This window comes from Pelodiscus sinensis, chromosome 2 (assembly GCF_052426305.1).
Source record: "Pelodiscus sinensis isolate ZL-2025 chromosome 2, ASM5242630v1, whole genome shotgun sequence".
In the NCBI taxonomy this organism is placed as follows: Eukaryota; Metazoa; Chordata; order Testudines; family Trionychidae; genus Pelodiscus; species Pelodiscus sinensis.
Genome location: NC_143053.1, coordinates 207,466,642 through 207,490,059, shown reverse-complemented (window position 1 = coordinate 207,490,059; position 23,418 = coordinate 207,466,642). Strand labels below are relative to the sequence as shown.

Sequence of the window (23,418 nt, the reverse complement as noted above, 5' to 3'; positions counted from 1 at the left end):
ACCTAAAACAGCTACCATGTGAGTCACTGGACATAGGATATTTACAGTGATCACAGAGTTTAAAGGTATACCCCCCCATCCCCCAACTATGTTGCAGGTGGGACTAACACACAAACTACTGCTAAGGTAACTAATACTAAAACTATGGCAATTTTACAAAGTTTCTCTGAATGAAGCCTACATAACGGGAGAGCAGCGAACATTCTATGCACTGACATTGGTGGCAAGAAGAAACTGAGGGTGAGTGGAGTACACAGCACCTCTTATACTGTACCATAAGGGCACCATTCCAATGGTCACCGTTGGATACTGCAGAAGGAAAATCTGGCACAGGTTCTTGTGGTGAGCACACACATCTAATGTGGAATGGATATGAGCAAATACTGAGGAACTATCTTTATAATTAGAATTTTTTTCCTAATATTTAACTTAAATCTCCCTTGCTGCAGATTAAGGCTATTATCTTTTGTTCTACGTTCCATGGACACGGAGAACAGATCACAGTCCTCTTCAAAACAGCCCTTAATATATTTGAAGATTGTTGTCCAGTCTCTTCTCGGTCTTCTTTTCTCAACAGTAAATGTGCCTCTTTATTTAACTCTTCTTCATAGTTCAAGTTCTCTAAACTTTTTTTTTTCATTTTTATGGCTGTCCTCTGGACTCTCTCTCTCATTTGTCCCCATGTTTCCTAAAGTGTACAGCCTAGAATTGGACTTAGTACTCCAGCTGAGGCCTCACAAGCTGATAATTAGAATGCGACAATTACTTCTTGTGTCTTACATACAACACTCCTATCAATGCAACCCAGAGTATTAATCTTTTTCACAGCTGAATCACATTGTGATTTGTATTCAATTTGTATAATCCACTATAACCTTTTGATTCTTTCCAGCAGTTCTACTACCTACCCAATTATACTCCATTTTATAGTAGTTCATTTGATTTTTATTTCCTAAGTGAAGTACTTTGCACTTACCTTTACGGAATTTCATCTTGTTGATTTCAGACCAATTCTTCAATTTGCCAAGGACTTTTTTACTTCTAATCTTGTTCTCCGAAGTGATTTCATCCCCCTCCTAGATGCTATCATCTATCAATTTTATAGACTCTCCATTCCATTATCCAATTCATTAATGAAAATGTTGAATAGTACTATATACCCAGGACTGACCTTTTGTGGAAACCCTCTAGATGCAGTCTCCCAGTCTGATAGCAAACCACTGATAAGTACCCTTTGAATAGGACCTTGCAACCAGGTGTGCACCTACCACATAGTAATTTTATCAAGATTATATTTCCCCAGTTTGCTTATGAGAATGTCACATGGGACAGTGTCAATGGCACAACAAAACTGTAAGATTGCTAAAAAAGCACATGATCTTATACAATTCGGGTGATGGGAATGAAAGTGTATAGAGCTGAGGTCAGAGACAGATGAGCCCATGTAATGAAATGTTAACACATCTTTACTGACTTCTGTGAGCTCCATGAAGCACATAACATTTGATCTCAAGCCTTCCTTTATCAGTATATTTTAGTCTTCACAATGAGCAGGAGGCATCTCCACTGCCATGTTACAATTTCAGGATTTGTTTGTTTTTTACTGTGTTTCTTTGTTTTGATACACATAACGACAAATCGGGGGCGGGGAGAGGGTAGGGGAAGGTGAAGGGAATGACCTCTAAGAGAGAAGTAGAATTTCAGGGATGGCAGTTTGAGAAGCCAGGCTTCTAACTTTGTCTAAAGACCAGATCACTACTACTTTCAAATGTGGGTAATGCAAAGCTTCTTTCTTTGTCTGCCAGTAGGGACCTCTGGCCACTAGGACTTCTGGAAGCTGTAGGCCTTTCTGGGCAGACATGGTGGGAAAGGGGACCAAATATAAACTGCTTCATTCTCTCAAAACAGGACAGACTGTGGAGGAGTCTGGCCTGCTTGCAGTCTTTCCAGGAGATAAAGAAACTTTGTTTATTTGCTTTGAACTTTGCCAGATACCAATACCCAGGAGGAGAGGCTAATTTTTGCATATGAACATGATGCAAGAGTTTTCACTTTGCTGTTTACCTTTGCCACTAGACCTCTGGAGAGAATCTGGGTTCACTAGATGAAGGCCTAGATTAATGAACTCTCCAAGTGAAGTATGATATTGGATGATCTCCATACACAACACCTGCTGTGATGGGGTTCTTTTTATTCTGTTTTATGGCTCACCAAATTTCTACTCACAAGCAATAATACCAAAAGCCCCACATGAGTTTCTCTTGTGATCAATGATACCAAAGTAGTGTACAGGATAAGAGATGTTCCCTTTTCCTAGTACATAATGCACTGTCTCTGAAATGCAAATCTTCTACTGATGAACAAATGAATGCTTTACTATTGCACACTTAAATGATTACATCCCTATGATTCTTCCTCCAGGTGGGTATTCATTGCTTTGCTGCAGTTATTGATAGAGCTGGTCTCTTGTTCACTGAAATATTACATTCATCAAGTACAATCTTCACAACAAAAAGGAAGTGGGAGAAACCAATTTTAAAAATTGTGAAGACAAATAACATATGCATTGTAATCAATCATATTCAGGAAGAATTCCTGTAATCCAGGACAGCGACGTGCAATCAGTAATGTGAGTGTATATAGTGCTGTATTATTACACATTTTTGGAAGGATCAACTAGATAACCAGTCATACTGTATTATTAAACAGTAAAATTTCCAATGAAATACAAAGCACCAAAGGCAACCATCTCCATCCCTTGACAATGTACATGTACAGTACAGAAATGCACAGTCCAAATTAATTTACCTGTATATAGTTTGAGTCAGATCTGTTTATTTTAAATCAAACATACATCTCTATGCAAGGATGAACCAGATTAACAGTTCTGCTGATGAAATATAAACTAAATTCCAACTACCTCCTTTGCACTTGGAAAACACCATGGAAAAAATGGAGTTGCACAAATGTAACCAAGGACAAAGTTTCACATACAAAAGCTTTATTATCGGTGACGATGCATAAGTATTACTAATAAATAATAATAATTCATAATAATATCAGAAATCCAAGTTAGTTTTCAGCTCTTAGGCAGAGTTTGCAATAGTGGTATTTAACAAACAAAAATCAAAATCTCTTGCATGATCTGCAATTAGTGAAACACAATAATAATAGAAATCAACACATCGTTACAGATAATATACCATTCATAATTTTTCTGACTGCTGTATATTTTCTCAAATTAAACAATTTTTCTTATGAAGTATATTTAAAATTAAAAGTCCATGTGTCTGTGTATAGAATATCTGTCATTACCATTAACACAATGATGCTGTGAGTTTCATAAGCATAAAAACTCAGTTTAATGTATTAATATAGCGGTTAACTTTGAAGATCTCTTTCTCATGAGAAACTGCTCAGCTTTTTTTTCCAGTGGCACCTATGTACAGTATGCATTTTTATTTCTATTTTCATTGAATTGAGTAACTGTTTTGTGGACAATGAAATTTACCGTCCACTTCTGCAGAATAAAATACACCATAATGTTGACGCATAGCTTGCTGCAAGGCCAATGTCATCATTCTAGGTAACCTCCGGCTGAGATGAGAGACCTCAGCACTGTAAATATACAATATGCATTCCAAGCAAAAACTGCCTAGAAGAATAACTTCATTATTCTGGGAAGTTGGATCTATAAAAGATGTAAAATGTAGGAGTGTTCTGTCTATACAATTTCTGGTAAGTACAGAATGACTCAGTGATAAAACCTGAATCAGCTTCAGTTATAGCATATCCTACAAAAAGTTCATTGTCATATGAAAGAAAATGCAATATATTGGGGGAAAAACATTTTTGTGATGAACTAAAATTATCTGTTCTATTTTGGGTTTATATTGTGCTCTCACATTAACAAAAAGCAAAAGTTGTCAAAGTCAAGCATTCATTCATGTTGTTCTAGCTTCTATGACACAACGCTATATGAAAATAGAACATATGAAGAACTCACCAATACTATTGGGCAGATTGCTGTGGGTGGTAAAATATGGTCCTTTAAAGGGCCACAGTCACATTCAGGCTTTAGATGTGAAGCACATTTATTATGGAGCTGCAGGGAAGAGAAAGAAAATTAATAATAATCACCACAGTACCTCTGTAAAGAACCTCTGCCCTATCTAAAATAGTGGAGATATGAATACACTAGATCAGTCCAATAATTAATACATGAAAATATTTAAGAATTGTTGTCAAGTGGCAGAAGTATTCCACTCATCTACAGAATTCTAGGAACTCATTTTGCTTCAGTTTAATTAGAATTCTGAAAACTAGAAAAAAGCAATAGTTAATACTCACTGCAGATCAATCAGTCCTGAACAAATGAACTGCCCTCTTTTTTTTTAAGCACATACAACAGTGAAAACACTGTACCTTAAATGGAACTAAGTGAAAGTTTTGACCTGTTGAGTTCTAAAGTGTAGTGTGGAATCAGAGGGAAGGAAGATGAGATTGGGTCTGTGTTTAGATTAATAACAACTTTGAATTGTTTCCATTGTGTGGGTAAGTATACTGAGTGTGGAACCAGCCATCGAGGAACAGATGGACTATAGCCATCTGTCTTGGTGAAAAGGGGACATCAGAATAACTCACTTTATTTTGTTGAATTTCCAGCTAGGCCTTCGATAAAAGAGGAAACTGGGAAAAGGCAGACAAGAGGTCATTGTCCATGGGAGTACGAGGGCAACTCCTCATGAATGTTTCCCTAGGCCAGGCCTGGGGAAGTAACGAGGACATTACTTGTTCCATTAAGTAGAGAAGCAATCTGTAGATAAGGTTACTCAGAGGGCAAATAGATGTCAAAGCATCTCTGTGTTCAGTTCCCATTTGGGGTCATGACAAATTCTGACAGACTTGAGTTGTCATGCCCTGTATCTCTGGTAGATAGATAGATAGATGGGATAAATATGTTGTGAGGGATGCACCATTTCCACACTCTGAGTGCTTCCTTGAAGAGCAAGGGTGATCTGGACCCTCTTGGTGATTTATGTAAAAGATAGAGGTCATTTTGAGTCATCATGAACTTCACATGGGCATTCTTGATAAAAGGCAAAAAGTGCATACAAGCATTCCTGCCAACACTTAGTTCCAAAAGAGTGACATGTAGGATCATTTCTGCAGAAGGCTATTTCTCCTCGACATGGTGGTTGTGTAGGTGAATTCCCCAGCCTCCTAGGAAGGCATCTGTCCCAAGATGGTAAGTCTGTGTACTGCATCGAGGGTGGAGCTGAGAACTTCAGTTGCAATACTGGGGTTAGTGCTCTAGTTCAGTCAGGAGAACTGTGGTGAATAACCTTGATGGAACAATCTTTACGGATAATGGTCCTGCCCAAAGGTAGTGTTGGAAATCTTTGGCTGCTAGTGTGACCATCTGCAACTTTCCATATTTGCTTAATACCCTTAGATCTAGAAGGGGAATTAAACCTCCCTTCATTTTGAGGATCAGGAAAAAATATGAGTAAACCCTCTTGCTCCTGACTTGCAGCAGGGCTGGTTCAATGGCATTTAATCCCAAGAGGTTTAAAAAAAGGAACACAATTAGGAAGAACAAAAAACCCCAAAGCTACTAATTATGCTAATGATATATAAGGAAGGGACAACTGTTCTCTCCATAACAGAGAGGTAGCCCAGTTAGTCTGAACTTGGTAAAACAAAAAAAAGCAGTCATGTAGCACTTTAAAGACTAACAAGATGGTTTATTAGGTGATGAGCTTTCATGGGGCAGACCTGAAGAAGTGGGTCTGCCCCACTAAAGCTCATCTCCTAATAAACCAGCTGTTCCCAAACTTTTCCAGATGGGGATCCATTTTGACAATTCAGGAAGACGTGGTGACCCAAGGCAATTCAAAAACAGGGGAATGAGGGGGGGCAGAGCCATCTGGGGAGATATTTGGAGACCCTTTTGAAATTTAATGGCGACCCATATTTGGGTCACGACCCATAGGTTGGGAAACCCTGTAATAAACCATCTTGTTAGTCTTTAAAGTGCTACATGGTTGCTTTTTTTGTTCTCTCCGTGTGAGGCTAAAGGTGGTTGAGAAGCAAGTGAGAGGCTTTTGCCCACCCAGTGCTAGATAGCCTCAACGTACATCACTGGGAGGGAGAGCACATGCATGGGCTCAACGGGCACTACTACTAAAAATCTTCTATTAGAGGCACAGGGACACACAAACTACAGTGGAGCACTCAAAGGTACACTACTCGAAGAAGAAACAATTTTTCAAATGTTTAGAGAGGTTAAAAGTGTTATTGGGAAGGGGACTATTCTTCAACCTATAAAGCCATTTATATCTCACTTTGTTCTCTTTATCCAATTATTTAATTTCTTGGCATTTCTCATTCAGCCATTTGGGCTTTATTAATCTGCATTTATGCTTTATCATTTTATTGTGTCTTCAGTGTTTCTGTTCCAGTTCTGGATCTTTGTGCTTTTTCCTTTGTTTTGTCATCCATCAAAGCAATGATTTTTCTGTCAGTCATCCATGGGTTTTTCATAGTTTTTAACATTTTCCCTAGACGTTTATCTGGAGATTCTTTGGTAACTTCTTTCAGACATTCCCAAATCACTCAGCTTTTTTTTTAAAACCAATGCTTCATATTGGTAGTAGATTTTTAGCTCAGAGCTTGAAGGTTCCATGATACATAGCATTTGGCTTTCTGCAGCTGTCTCAGTTTGATGTTCACATACACTGTCTCAGCACTACCAATCTATGAACTGATCTACAATCTATACTAGGCGTGATCTTAACTTTTCTAACACTATTTCTATACCTATAGTTGATTGTGATAAAATAAGTTTGTTTTTTATACATCCCTCCTGGTGATTCCCAAATGTGCCTTGCACTTTCTTTTAATTCAAAATAAGTATTTCAGATAATGAGATCACGTTTCTCCCAAGAGTTTACAACTCTTTCTTCTCCGTTGTTTCTTTCATGAAGGACAAATAAACCAACTGTGATAAATAGTCTTTCCCCTCCTAATTTTACATGCCAGTCTCAGATAAGAATTAGTCTATTTTTTTCCACCACAGATGTCCATTACCTCAATGTTTACACAGAATGTTTCAACATCCTCCTCAAAACATGCAGTCGTAGAGGCATATACTTGAGTAATCATATTTTTGGACTTTTTTTTAAATCGGTATTACCATTGCACATCCAGATAATATTCTCACTTAATTTACCCAGTTACAATCCTAGCTATTATAATTGTGACTAATTACGTTGGCATCCTCCTTCACTGATAAGTCTGAATTCTTTGCTCCACTGAAGACTTGCAACAAAATCTAGACCTCTTTAGAATGCTTCATGTTTTCCCATTATTGTAACATTTATTTGCATATATTGACTAGGTTCCTGGGTTGATTCAGTTCCCTTACAATCCATGCAGCAAGCCCAACAGTTGCTAATTTCAAACATCTGGCCAGGCAGGGCACTGGTTCAACACTAAGAGCAAACCAGTTTGCATGACAGTTGAAGAATAGTAAGTCATGTTGTCCTGATATAACATGGGCTAATATTGCACAAGTGCCCCAACAATTAAGTGCAATCAGTTTTGGGAGGCTTGGAATTGTAGTTTTTAGCCAAAAGACTCAACCCACAAGGCAGCTGCAAAGAAAAACTTCCTTTTGTTTGTTTTAAGATTGCTATCTGTTAATCTCATTTGGCGACCTCTAGTTCTTATGTTATGAGAACAAGTAAATAACTTTTCCTTATTCACTTTCTCCATACCTGTCATGATTTTATAGACCTCAATCATATTCCTCCGTAGTCTCCTCTTTTCTAAATTGAAAAGTCCCAGTCTTTTTAATCTATCTTCATATGTTACCCATTCCAAACCTCTAATCATTTTTGTTGCCCTTCTCTGAGCCTTTTCCAATGCCAATATATCTTTGAGACCACATCTGTACGCAGTATTCAAGACGTGAGCATACCATGGATTTATATAGAGGCAATATGATATTTCCTGTCTAATTATCTATCCCTTTTTTAATGATTCATAACATTTGGTTTGCTTTTTTTGACTACTGACAAAAAAAATCCATATTGAATGCATGTTTTCAGAGAACTACCCACATTGACTCCAAGATCTTTTTCTTGAGTGGTTATATCTACATTATTTTGAATGTGTAGTTGGGATTATTTTTTCCACGTGTATTACTTTGCATTTATCAACATTACAATTTATTTCCCATTTTGTTGCCCAATCACCTAGTTTTGTGAGATCCTTTTGAAGCTCTCTACTGTCTACTTTGTTCTTAACTATCTTGACCAGTTTACTATTATATGAAAATTCTGCAACCTCACTGTTTACCCTTTCTCCAGATTATTTATAAATAGGTTAAATAGGATTGGGTCCAGAACAGACCCTTGGGGGACACCACTAGATACTTCTCTCCATTCTGAAAACTTACCATTTATTCCTTTACTTTGTTTTCTGTCTTTTAACCTGTTATCAATCCATGAAAGGACCTTCCCTCTTGTCCCATGGCAACTTACTTTACTTAAGAGCCTTTGGTGAGGGACCTTGTCAAAGGCTTTCTGGAAATCTAAGTATACTATATCCACTGGCTCTACCTTGTCCACATGTTTGTTGACCCCTCGAAGAACTCTAGAAGATTAGTAAGGCATGATTTCCCTTTACAGAAACCATGTTGACTTTCCCCCATAGTTTCAGCTAATTTTCCTGGTACTGACATTAGACTTGCTGGTCTATAATTGCCAGGATTACCTCTAGGACAGTTCTTCAGATTTGCCACCTGAAAGGAATGGCTTAGGTTTGGGACTCTCCCTAACATCCTCAGCCCTGAAGACTGAAGCAAAAAATTAATTTAGTTTCTCTACAACGACCTTATCATCTTTGAGTGCTCTTTTAGCATCTCAATCGTACAGTGCCCCCACTAGTTGTTTAGCAGACTTCCTGCTTCCGATGTACTTAAAACCATTTTGCTATTACTTTTTGAGTCTTTGGCTATCTATTCTTCAAACTCCTTCTTGGCTTAAATTACAAAATGTGGCCGATATGAAGGTTCAGGCAAAAATAGACAATAAATGTTTGACACACTCTAAAGATTGAAAACAAGAAATTGAGAGAATATATCAAGGACCTACACGATAAAAAGTCTGAAAAACCTCAGCTAGAGATTACTCAAGTAGGACCACCAATAATGAATGAAGAAACCACAGCAGCAACTTGTGACTGAATACTGACTGAATTTGTACAAAGCAAGGGGAATGAAGGCTTCAAAATACTGTCCAAGGTAACAAAGAATAGTCTGAGACAGAAGAACTGTCAGAAAACTTTACAACCTCCTTGGCTATGTCTAGACTGCAAGCTCTTTCAAAAGGGGCTTTTTTGAAAGATATTTTAGGAAAACCCTCTTTCGAAAAGAGCATCTAGACTACAACCAGTACCTTGCTTTTTCGAAAGAGAGCACCCAGGAAGTCTGGATGCTCTCTTTTGAAAAAGCACAGTTTGCATTATATAGCATCTTTTTTCAAAAGAGCACTTTAAAAAAAGGCATTATTCCTCATAAAACAAAGTTTTCTGCGGTCAAAATAAGTGCCATGTTTTTTCAATTCACTTTTGAAAAAATGCGGCAGCAGTCTAGACGCAGGGGAAGTTTTTTTTAAAAAAGGCCACTTTTTTCGAAAAAACCCTGTAGTCTAGACACACCCATTGTGTATCCAAATCTAAAAAAGATTAGGGATTGTAAAGGCAACAGAACAATCATTCTAGTATCACCGATCTTTAAGATTACATCTAAATCAGGATGATTTCATGGTTCCAAGTGCCATACAATAGTTAGCTAATGGTACAAACATTTGGAAAGATCATTAAATTGTCCACTGAGACCCTCAAATTTTCAAATGGTCCACAATTTTTTTTTTATTTTATTTTATTTTTTTTTAAAAGAACCACTGGCTTCGTTCATTGTCATGAGCACCCGCCTTTAAAAAAAATCATGGTTGGGGAGGAGAGGATGTGTGGGGGTCTTTGGCACCATGAATCTACAGAAATCAGTTATGTGCTATGAATCGCACTGAACCATTTCAAATACATAGTAAATATCATGTTCATCATACCAGTGAAGTGAACATCATTTATTTACATACATTGAACATAGAACTAACATGCTTTGTAACGGGAATATATAAACAAAACACAAAGTTAAAATCCCTGAGAAGTGGACAAACATTACTGTCTGTAGACATATTCCCTAGCTTTTCTCCTCCCTCTACCTTGACAAGGGTGGGAACAGCTGTGGAATATTGTGCAAAGATGAAACAGGGATGTCACTTGCAGGGGGTTTGGGAGGATTCAGGTGCTAGCATGCTCCTCCTTGGCAAGGAGGAGTATGGGATTCACTGCCTCAACAGCAACCTGAGTGGCAGCTGGACAAAGAAGAGTATTGGTTTGGCTCTCTACAGGGATTGTTAATTCTTTAGAGGCTGGCTATCATTCAGAGAACGTAGCAGTGTTCAAGGTGCCAACATGGAAAGCAGAAATGGTTTTCCAGTCCTGTGGAAGAACCCAGCTACCTTTATCAGAGAGATGTTTCTACATATTACTTTTATGAGCTATGAAGCTGTACCAAGCACATGTTCTCTGCTGGTAAGCCTGAAGAATCAGTTTGAATCTCTACTACACCAAACATTTGCTGAAATATGCTTACAAGATGGGGAGACAATTTGAGAGGAAACTGGCTGTACTCAAAGCTAGCAGATGGAGTTCCCATAGACAAGGAACAGAGAACCACAGAAAATGTTTACTCACTTGACAGGCCCCTCCCTACCCTCTCCTCACCAGAAATGTGGCTCTTGCATGCAGCGAGCAGCACAGAAAGGGGCAGGTAAACAAAGAGTCATGTTATAAGCATATTTTCTCCCCTGAACTTTTGAATTATTATGACAAGCCAGTCGTCTCTCCACTGCTAAGGGACATGGCATTATTTTTGTGCATGTGCTGGAGTGGATGCTTTACCAAGTCCTGCTTCTCTCAGCTTCTGCCAAGTGGCTCAGTGAGGGGAGAGAATAAACACTAGGCATAGTAACAATGATTTGAAATGGTTACAGGGAGAATGGACCACTATAACATTCCTCGGACAACCAACAGTTCCTTTTCCTTTCCTAGCTCTAGGCCAGTCTGCACACAAGTAACCAAGCACACTCAACTCCTTTTGCCTAGATCCCACTGATACGGGGAAGAATAAAGAAGTGTATGTGGGAGAAGGGGTGGTGGTGGGCCTTTGCGCAACCATCACTGTCACAAAATTGTTCTTTCCCCACCAAGACCTTTCAGAACCCACTGACTCTCCTCTTCCTCCTCCCCCAAGTTCTCTCCTAGGGACTATGGCAACAAGAGTGCTGGCTGAGAAACACACAGATACTGAGGCACAATAACTGCTCATTAGTCATCTGTTATAGCAGTAGTCCCCAAATTGTTGGGCATGCAACCTTGGGAGACATGGAAGACCATTTGGAGAGGGTGGAATGTGGCAGGGCCCAGTCCCCACAGGGGGCAGAAGGATAGCCAAACTTCCAGTCTCTTTCTGCCCCCAGACCAGATCTGACCAAAGTTATTCTCCTCCCCACACCCTATTCAGATCCAAGTCTTGATCAGCCCCCAAACCCAGCTCCACTCTATCCCATGCTCCACCCTTAGCCCCACCCTGCTCTCATTCTCTCTCTACCCTCAGACTGGCTCCACCTCTAGCTTCAGCTCCATCTTTAGCCCAAGCTCCACTGCTTAATAATGTGTGAACATGAAGTAATGGAGTGGGGTAGAGGGGAACAGAGATAGATTCCAATAATGATAAGGAAGTGCAACTAGAAAAGTTTGCGCACCACTGTTATAACTTCTGCTAACTGCTTAACAGTAGGGATGTTAAGTACCAGTTAATTAGCTAATCGAGTAGTTGATGGAATTTCCATCGACTACTTGATTAGTCGATAAGGGGGAGTGCTTGCTACCCCTGCTGCGGCTCTGAAGTTTAAATGTAGTAGGAGCTGGGTGCGCAGCCTGGCTCCTAATACATTTAAACTGCTTAGCCATAGCAGCGTTAACTCCCAGGGGATGGCACGAGCCAGGACTGAGCAGTCATGGCTCATGCTGGCTCTGTGACTTACTACATTTAAAATGCAGCAAGAGCCCAGAGGGATCCCAGTGGATCATGGAATTTCATTTAAAACACAGAGCCACAGCAGAGTTAGCTACTGGGGCAGCATGAGCCAGTACTGAGCAGTCCCTACTTGTACCGGTTTTGGAACCACTGCAGCTCTGCCTCCTCTGTCCTCCCCCTGCACCATGGAGACGGTGCTGGGGGGAACCGGCTTTTAAGCTTTCCCCCTTGCTGCTTCTGATACAGTGGATCGTGGAATTTCAATAAAACCATTGACTTATAGCCAAATCTTGGTTGGGGATCACGTTGGAGTGGATCAAGGATCTGGTACCTTCAAGTATGTATTGCCCAAGCAAATGGGGATATTTGGGAGGCATGTGCAAATGTACTATAACTTACCAGCCCCAGGTTCTTCTGGTTCTTTTAGTGGCTAAAATCCTCCTGAGTAGAGATTCAGATGGGTCTATTGGGTAGAAGTGCAGAAATCACAAGATCCACTTCCTCGGGGTCTGCCAGGATTTCCTCTTGGAATTCCTCTGAGGTCCTTGCTGCCTCCTCAACCTGCCCCTCATTGGCATCCTGTTGTACAATGAGGCCAGCTGGGTTGAGAAAGGGATCATGAGTCAATTCAGGCACCAGAGCCCTGGAAAGCACCAATCCAGCTAATCATAGCATGGACATGTAGTAGGTCCTTTCCCAGATTGTTGGATTCCTTCACCCTCTGGTATAGGAGCCTCAGGTGCTACAAATGCTCCTGTCACTGGGATGGAATCTGATGAAAGCACAAAGTTGTGGAGGAAGGTGTACTTTGACCACACATTGATCAGCACCCAGATGTGCTTAAGAGACCAGGTGGCAGCTTTTGGAACATGAGTTGTAATCAGCTGTGGCAATCAACAGAGTTCAAGAGAGAACTGATCTGAAATGTTCAGTGTAGATCACTCAAAGGATGAGGCTCTTAGTACCTTTGGATAAGAATCATACAGCAAAGGCATCAGTGCACTGTGGTAGTGGCCCTGGAGGACTACTGAATCTCAGGACCTAGTACACCTTTCCTGCCCCCCCAACTCCGTCCATACTGCATAGCAAAAGCCACATGGGGCCAGGTCATAGCAGAGGTATATACATATCACCTCACCATGCTTGCTAGCTTTCATGCTGAATGTTCTCTTTCTGGGCTTCAGACTGAATAATGGGGGTGGAGAATGGCAAAACAAGGCACGTGTGACTGTGTACAGTTACAAGATAGCCTAAAATACTTTTGCAATTGTTCAAGACCAAATGTGAGGACAGATGAATAAGATAAGAGAACAATTGCTTCAAATGTGGAAAGGGTGCGATAAAGACTATCATGAACTGAATCTCATATTAGAAAGATCAACTGAAATGGGGAAAACAGTATGCTAGTGTTGTATTGACTTCCAAAAAGCAGTTGATGGAATCTATCATCTATGACTATGTTCAGCATACTAAGACGTGTGAGTATGAACTTTAAGTAATAAAAAACAATTATGTTGGACTCAAGGCAATTTAATATGCAATGATAATAAAAATGAAAATATAGTAGATATCAAGAGAGGAGTGAGACATGGCTGTACAATATCACCATCTTTTTACTACAATATTACCATCATTGATTTACTACTTTATTCAAAAGAAGAAAGGGAGGGATTTTAAAAGTTCAAGCCAACATAAAATATGAAGAAATACAATTAGTGATACAAATTGTTGAAGAAAAGTAGTCTGAAGCTCTGTCTACACTAAAAAGAAAAGTTTACAGTATAATTTACAGGGATGCTGAAAAACGCATCTGCTTTTCCAAAAATTTTTTCAGAAAAGCATACGCGTTCCTTGGTATCCAGGAAAAGCTCCCTAGTCTAGATGTACCCTGAATTAGATACAAGTCTGGGTTTTCTTCTTGTTGTCCAAAAATTTAATTAAATTTTCCCTTAACAGCATGTTTTTATTTTATACACCCAAACAAGCAACACAAAGCTATAATGTTATCTCTTGTTTATAGAGACAGATGCAATCTACTCAAGTTTCATTTTTATGGTTTAAAATATTACCAGACAATCACAATAAAAATGCCACTTAAAGCACGGAATTTGGTGTCATTTATTATCTCTACATTGATTTAATATACTGCAGATTAAGTCTGTCAGACAGCATATGTATGCCATAATAAGAGCATGATTCCAAATGGATTTGTTTTATTAGCAGCTATGTATATTTTAATTGATAGGGGGTACGCTGGTGTAATAAACATTTATAACCCTAGAAAATGTGTGTATGTGTTTATTAAATAGCTAAATAGGTAACATACAGCATCTAGCTGATTAGGTAATATTTCATTTAGCAGGTTATGTAAAATATGTAGTTCCACAGCTCCTATAAATCACATTTTTCCAGTTATTGAGTTATTCATTTCTCTTCAGATAATTTACCATCTTGATATTATCTGTATCAAACTTACCATATGATCAATTCAGTCGATGATATATACACTTTTCCAGTAACACACTGTTAAAAGTTGTCTAGCACAATAAAAAGTAGACATTTTATTTCTGAATTTTGAAGCAAATGACACCCAGTATTAGTCTTGTCTATACTCCTTTATATGGCAAAGTTATCTTTTCAGGCTGTTACTTAGCAACAGAAAATAAAAGTTAACGGGTTTGGATTTACTCTGAGTATTAAAACCTTATTGTGAGGATATTTTGGTAGCCCTGTAATCTAAAGCATTTGTTATGCTAATTCCTGCCTCAGTGGTAAGGCTACTTGTACCATAATTAATCCACACTAGACCATGTAACATCAAATAAAAAGTATCTTCACACACTCAGTGATAATTAGCAGCTCTACTTCTCAATGGCACACAAACTTATCTCTGAAAAAATAGTTTAATCTTCTTATTAGTCTCTGCTGATCTTTGACAAATGAAGTAAAGTGTAGAAAACACAAGGAATAGCCAAAGATGTGTATGCTATAGCTAATGAAAATAACAGTCACAGAGTAAAGCAAAATACTAAGCAACTCATAAGAAAGAAAATGCTTCATAAACAATAAAATAGTCCCCTCCATGATTTTTCCGGGGACATAAACAATAAAATAGCAATTTTACATTATTACTTACCAGACAATTTACCCACCATTGCTTGGGTCCTTTACTCAATTTTTGTTTTTTTGGAAAATAAAATGAAAATGTACATGCTTCACTTAAATCATTGCTCTAGGGCAGGACTGGGGATAAGGAGTTCAGTATGCAGGCTGTCCCAGGGAAAGAGAACTATCCTTCCCCATAGCAGGTAGGGGCCAGGTGAGAAGCACTTCTCCATGGTTGCAGAAGCTGCAGCAGCCACAGCTTGGAGAGGGGTGTATGTCTCCCGGCTAAGGTAGGTCCAGGTACATCTGCCCTCTATGCTACCATGTCAGAGTGAGAAATGCAGCAAACAGTGCACTTTTCCCTCACTCCCTGATGAAGGAGAACAGCCAGCAATATTCCCATATGAATCAGGGAGATTCAGCCCCCTCATCCCCTCCTTGAAGGGGGCCTAGAGGGTAGGAAGCTTGGGGCTAGAACTGTTCCAGAAGGGGTGGGGGAATGTACCCTCATCCAGCCCATTTCATCTGTCTGGTAATAATGTCTCTTTTCTGTATGGTTTTATGAGAAGCAGTCCCATTCCAGGCACATCCAATTTTCCTGGCACAGCTGAACCCTTACCTCGCTTTAAGTTATAATAAGAGGAAGATGTATACCAGATTTGATGGTCCTGGCTTTTACTGTTTAGAAGGACTTCTTGAAGAGACAGACAGAATAAACCTCAATCAATATACAGTACATCTCACAACCAAATGCCCAAGAGATGCAGAAATGAGGGACCATAGTGAAAGCAAAGAATTTGTGGAGTAGACTAAAGCAAGATGACTTCCCTTAGGGACGAGGCAGGAAAGTCTGGAGACCTCTGAAGATTCCTTGAGAAAAAAAAAACCCAGCTCTGAGGCAGGACACAACTGGGTAGGGAAGGAGGTCTTCTTATCCAAACTCATTGAAACTGAATATTTGATATCTGGCTCCAGACACAGCACACGGGGCAGCCTACAGTGTTCCTCACTGTAGGAGGAGCATTTTTAGTGCACACGCAAGTATGCACCTTATAGGGAACGGAGCTTCCCAGTGGGAAGGACTCACTAGAAACTGGGGACATGTCCCGGCAGGGTACTGCGGCCTGGCAGGCAGGCAGGGGTTCATGGCCCGCCACTGATCTTCAGACCGATGGTTGAGAACTGCTGGTGTACATAAGCAGGTGGAAAATGATGACCACAAAGAGTGATGACCATTTTAATAACTTCAGTACAGTGCTATAAATATATGGGCTTTGCTTTGGTTTTAAATTGGTAGTTTTAAGGCATTTAAGCAGCTCTGTTGTATCTGCCGTGATAGTGACAGAAGGAGAAAAGGTTAAAAAAGGGTGTTGAACTGGAATTACACGGGAAATTAATATTATATGAGAAGTGGTACAAAAAATGAAGCACATATTTTGAAGGTGGGAAAAGCTTGTAGGCTTTTTACTAGTGGACCATTTCTAATTTACACTAGAATTCCAAAAAGCAAATGGAAAAGATGAATGTACTGAGTTTGAAAGCAAAGCACCTTAATTTTCAGGGAAAAAAAACCCACATATTAAAATATTAGCAGATATAAAAAAAATATGGTTGACAGATGTGGAAACTCCAGGGCTAATATTTACAATTTTGCAATCTAAATTTAAGGATCCCAAGGCTCAGATTTTAAAAAAGCATGTATGTACCTTGAGATGCATCTAGGCACCTGAGGAATATTCAAAAGCATCTCTGCTTCTAAATGCAATAGGGCCTAGGCATCTAAGTGTTTGAAAATCCTCTTAAGTAACTAAATAAATTTTAAAATCTGGCAACAATTTAATATTTAACATCTTAATTAAAATGCACTTGATTTTCAGAGATGCATGGTATTTGTAGCTTATTTTCACTTTGCTGGCAGTTTTAGCTATTCATTTCTGAAAACATCAGATTACAATTGCCTGATTTTACTTATTTACCCACATTGCCATCAACGTTTAGGTAGTTTGTTCTGAGAGTAAAACACCTAAGCCAAATTTTTCATTCTAAAATATTGATAGATATGTAGTCTTAACTGTTTGTAACTGAAAATAATCTGAACCTATTTTCTTTTTATGATGTTTCAAAGTTTTTACTTGTCCTGTAGTTAAGTACATCCTAAATTACCCAAACATTCACAAATGTATTATCCCATGATATTTTTTAGAAAATTGAACAAATGTCTAATCTTTCAGAATTTAAAAAAAACAAAGGAGTATTGACTTTTTCCACATTTAGATTCAAATCATGGAAACTCAATGACGAGGAGTAAGGATCCTCGATGTTATATCTTCTACCACAAAGATCCCACCCACAACATCAGTGTTCGTTGAATCACATTGGTTCCATTAGACAGCTGCTAGTGAATACACATTAACTAGAGAAAAATTGGATCTGGTGCCTGGATTTCCTAGCCCTCTATTTTTACTAGTCTCATGTGGTATGAAAACATTCTACTTTTCTGTTTTTAGGGACAAACATGCAGTCCATTAACTCTATTCTTCTTATGCATCAGTTCAACAATAGGTGTGATTTTGCCCTAACTTCACAGAAACCTTGCCCTTTACGTTTATCCACAATGAAAACCATTTCTCACCTTTCTCTAAAATACAGCAGAAGCACTCTAATGAATTACATTTAACAGAGACATATATTGTCATAGAGAAAAGAATATGTTTCAGTGCATTTAGGCTATGCCACCTAGATGCTCATTGGCATATTCAAAATACCTCTCTCATGTGCATGCTGACCATAGCTGATGGTAAAATTGAAACAGACTTTTTGCAACAGGTGACTGTAAAAGGAAGCTGCAGTGTTTTCAGCCTAATGTTTTCACTATAGGTACTTACTGTGATCTGACACCACACACAATGAAGTCCAGTCAGGCCTTGGTAACATTTTATATTTTTGTGACACTTGTCACATTTTGTTGGACAGTTTCCTTCTACCCAGTAGTGGTGCATTACCTATGAAAGTAAAATGCAGGTGTAGGTACAAATACCAACTTTAATAGCTACATGTCAAAGTAAATGCTACCACAGGCTTACATCGGTGTTCTTTTTGGACTTCACATATGTTTTGATACAAGAAGCAGGTGCTCTTGAGACGCAGCGTTCATGGACTGTGTACTTGCAAACTGAAAAGAGAAGCATGTTAAGACTGAGTTAATGCTGTTTCTGACTATATTTCTATGAAAAAATGACATTAGTAGAACTCGGTTTCATATCTACTACTATTTAATCAATCCAATCAGTCAATAAAAGACTCAAAGTAGGCTGTTTTTTCCATGCAATACAAAAGGCCAATTAGTACAGGAAATATTATGCAAGTGAAAAATCCAAGAATCCTCTATCATGGCACAGCAGGAAATGCTTAATTAAATCAGTCCTCACTAAAATTTTTCACAATAATTCCCGAACGACAATAATATTAAAGACAAACTGATGACTGCCAAATGGTTTGGTGTCATTTGCTAGTAGGAAGAAATCTATATTTTACAAACTATAGGCATAAGAGCAGCTGGTAAGCATGAAAATAAAAGCCAATGAGTTTATGTTATTCTCTCTATTGATTTATAAATCTTAAATGGTTGATTAGTTCATTTCCAGATAGCTATTCTTGTCACACATTTCACGTAATCATCCAAAGTTCAACTCTTTCTTGCCATCATGTTACTTCTATACAGAAACGCAAATTCACTACCATCAGTTTTACATACTTGTCTTTTATTGACAAACCTTGTCTATAAAGATCACACTAACTATAATGGGAGAATATAAAAGTGTCAGTTAATGATACAAAGCTCCCCTGACTTCAATTATAAAACCCTACTCTCATATTTCTGTGATGATTGAATAGTTAACATTAGTGCATTACCGTGTGTTGATGAGGAAATAATGCTAGTGCTTATAATGACAGCATTGAATAGATTCAACTATTTAAAGCTAAGGATAAATGTTTGCCTGCATCAGATAAGTCTCATGCTTTTGGCCTTGGCAGCAATTAAACACAAAGCACTTCTAAACACCTTGCTTGCACCTATTACATAGACCCAGTGGGAGGTGCAGCCATTAATCAGACAAACTGCAGGGAGTAACATTGTTGATTGTGCCATAGAGGGATGGTGGGGCCTCCTGCAGGTCTCTAGCTGTTGTTTTTTCCTCCCTACACAATTTTAAACAAAAAAATTTGCAATCTATAGCAATGCTTTAAAATATGTGAGAGGGGAATCATTTATTAGGTGGAAAGAATGGAGGTGGGCTTCCGAAAGATATGGAAGCATCAGAGTGGTTTGTGAGTAAACTCAGGTTCCTTCTGACTTGCATACTTGGAGAAACTGAAAGGAACACCTTAAGATCCCTACATTTTTCAATAGTAATCACCACTCTGATCAACTGAATGTCAAGCTACATAGCAAGTAAAGAAAAGAGAAGGATATTGTAGCAAAGAGAAGGTCATGGTAAATGTGACGCAAATGAGAAAGTTTACAAATAGAAGCACTCTTCTCTCCCAAAGAAGTTATATTTTCTAGATAGGAAACATCCTATTTTCATATTATTGTTATTGACACAGGCACAGAATATTCTTGTCATATGCCAGGATGTAGGTGGTGTGACCTGGAGATCAGAACAAGAGCCAGGCCTAGTGGTTAGGAGACAAGCCAATGATTAGAGCAAGAGGGATCAGAGGAAGGTAGAGGATAGGGTTGAGGCACAAACAAGTATGGGTTGGTGCAAAGACAAGTATAGGAAACAGAAGTGATACTGCTATAGCTGTAGAAGACATTGAGCAGCTGATGTACTACAATTATTAGAAGGCTTAAATGATGCGCTGGCTTTTCTGTCCAATCAGGGTACACAGTCACTTAGCGATAGCTCATTGAGCCTAGTCTTGATCATAGTGTTGCCAGAGGTTGTGTCTAGAGCATGCCTCCATGGTTCCTCTTAACAGCCGCTGACCCTGGCTTTTCAGAATATCTTTAGTGAAATTCCCAGAAGAGACAGTGTGAGCATTTTCTTTTGGCCATGAGGATCATTCCTCTGCCTGGTACCACTTCTAGTCTGTCAGCTATGAGAGCTTCCTTCTGACTTATTGGGAATCAAAGACCTGATAGATTTTGCATTCCTTCTGCCCCTGAACTGTTTTTTTGGGGTGAAAAGAATCTACCCAGTCACAGAAGGGATTGTTAAATAGTTTGAGTAGGGAAACATGAAAGAGAGAATGTATCTTGACAGATCCTGGGATATTAAGCTTAAAGGGCACTGAGTTTATTTGTTTGATGATTTAAAAAGGATCCAAGTATTGGTGGTCAAGCTTGGCAAAATAGTTGTCTGTTCTCAAGTTTGGGGCAATAGTCCAACCTTTAACCCCTATGACAAGTTTAAAGGCACATTATTGCTTTTGGCTAGCATAATGCCTATGAGGGACTCTTTAGAGCCAAGTAAGTATTCTTTGAATATTCTCTGAAGGTGGAGGACCAGATCAGCTTTACCTCAGTCCCCGGAAAAATCATGGAGGGGATCCTCAAGGAATCCATTTTGAAGCACTTGGAAGAAGGGAAAATGATCAGGAATAGTCAACATGGATTCACAAAGGGCAAGTCATGCCTAACCAATCTGGTTAGCTACTATGATGAGGTAACTGGCTCTGTGGATATGGGAAAGTTGGTGGATGTGATATACCTTGACTTTAGCAAAACTTTTGATACGGTCTCCCACAGTATTCTTGCTAGCCAGTTAAGGAAGTATGGATTGGATAAATGGACTGTAAGATGGACAGAAAACTGGCTAGACTGTTGGGCCCAATGGGTAGTGATCAACAACTCAATGTCAGGTTGGTGGTTGGTTTCTAGCAGAGTGCCCCAAGGATCGGTTCTAGGACTGGTTTTGTTCAACATCTTTATTAATGACTTGGATGAGGTGATGGATTGCACTCTCAGCAAGTTTGCAGATGACACTAATCTAGGGGAAAAGCTAGATATGTTGGAGGGCAGGGAAAGGGTCCAGAGTGTCCTAGACAGATTAGAGGATTGGTCCAAAAGAAATCTGATAAGGTTCAACAAATACAAGTGTAGAGTCCTGCACTTGGGATGGAAGAATCCTAAGCATTGTTACAGGCTGGGGACCGAATGGCTAAGTAGTAGTTTGGTAGAAAAGGACCTGGGGGTTACAGTGGATGAGAAGCTGCATATGAGTCAACAGTGTGCCCTTGTAGTCAAGAAGGCAAATAGAACATTAAGTTGCATTAGGACGAGACATTGCTAGCAGATCTAGAGAAATGATTATTCCCCTTTATTCGGCTCTGGTGAGGCCACATCTGGAGTAGTGTGTCCAGTTCTGGGCCCCCCACTGTAGAAAGGATGTGCATGCACTGGAGAGGGTCCAGTGGAGGGCAACAAAATGATTAGGGGGCTAGAGCACATAACCTACAAAGAGAGACTGAGGGATTTGGGTTTATTTAGTCTGCAGAAGAGAAGAGTGAAGGGGGATTTGATAGCAGCCTTTACTTCCTGAAGGGAGGTTCCAAAGAGAATGGAAAGAGGCTGTTCTCAGTAGTGACGGATGGCAGAACAAGGAGCAATGGTTTCAAGTTACAGTGGGGGAGGTCTAGGTTGGATATTAGGAAAAACTCTCTCACTAGGAGGGTGGTGAAGTACTGGAGTGGGTTACCTAGGGAGGGGTGGAATCTCCATCCCTAGTTGTTTTTAAGTCTTGGTTTGACAAAGCCCTGGCTGGGTTGATTTAGTTGGGATTGGAACTACTTTGAGTAGGGGGCTAGACTCAATGACCTCCTGAGGTCTCTTCCAACCCAATGATTCTAGCTCAATGACATTGGTTGAATCTTCAGGTTATGTGTAGAACTTCCAGATTCTTGTGATCTGTCCAGACCTGGACAGGATCATACCCTTTCATGCCCAAGGAGATGATACAGTTCCGCAAAGGCAGCTCCATTGGCTAAAAGCTCCTTCTGCATGTAATGGGTTGTCTACCACACACAAGGCCTGAAGGGTTAAGGTGGCTAATAGAACCAATTAATCAATTAACTGCCCAGGCTGCAGCTGGACAAGAAGTCAGGAAGCAGGGATTAATTAGATGAGAACAGAAGGAGCCTTTATAAAGCCCAGGAGCTGAGAGCAGAAAAGGGGACTACAGAGAATGTACTCCTGGACAAAAGGAATTGCTAGACAGGTATTTAAATTGTTTGCAGTAAAGAGGGCTATTTTACTTCAGTTCATTGTATCTATCTGATGTGGAAACCAATATATGCAGGATTCAGTTCCTAAATGGTATAGCATCCACTATTTAAAAAGATAAATGTCTGATTCTGCCAGCTCTATTCACAATTGGTAGTCTGAAGTTCATCAGTAGGATTATATGCTCAGAAAGATATAGATCTTTGACGGGCTAATTTTGACACAAGAGAAGGAGAAAATATTTTACAGTGACAGACTTTAAGAACTCAATCTGTTTCGTTCATCAAAAAAATATGAAGAGGTGACTTGATTACAGTATATAAGTACCTTCATTGGGAGGAAATACTGGCTACTGAAGGACTCTTTAATCTAGTAAAGAATGTTATAACCAAAACCAATGCCTGGAAGCTAAAAATACAAATAGGAAATCAGACCCTGGATTTTGTTTTGTTTTACACAGTGATTAACCATTGGATCTAATTATCAAGGGAAGTGATAGAGTCTTCATCTCTTGATGTCTCTGAATCAAGACAGGGAGCCTTTTTGGAAGTTGTGCTTTAGAGAAACACAGATTACTGGACCCAATATGGGAAAATAGTGAAATTTAATAACATCTGAAATAAGGAAGCCAGAGTAGATGTGTAAATATCAGGACAAGTGACAAAAAATACTTTTTGATTAAAGTTGCTAGGGGTCTAATATTCAGCTGAAATACTTGTTTGAAAAGAGACTCTGGGGGCCCTGGTCAAAAGTCTGATTGGCATCCCCCACTAAGCCACTGACCAGGAGCTGCCTGAGGTAAATGCCATCCAGCCAAAGTCTGCACTCCAAACCACCTCCAACACTGCAACCATCTCCACCAGGCTGCTATCCCTCCTGTACCCTAACCCTTTCCCAGAACCCATACCCTGTA

General features: G+C 39.3%; 1 protein-coding gene across 1 annotated transcript in view; it reads right to left on the bottom strand.

Annotated features, from left to right (window-relative positions):
* DGKB (diacylglycerol kinase beta) overlaps positions 1 to 23,418 on the bottom strand; it is a 492,141-nt gene that overhangs the window by 316,592 nt on the left and 152,131 nt on the right. The window contains exons 11-13 of the mRNA XM_075922292.2: positions 18,361 to 18,449; positions 18,163 to 18,279; positions 4,007 to 4,105 (exon numbers count right to left, since the gene is read on the bottom strand). Coding sequence (XP_075778407.1) covers positions 4,007 to 4,105; positions 18,163 to 18,279; positions 18,361 to 18,449 — 305 coding nt within the window. The remainder of the gene's footprint in view (positions 1 to 4,006; positions 4,106 to 18,162; positions 18,280 to 18,360; positions 18,450 to 23,418) is intronic.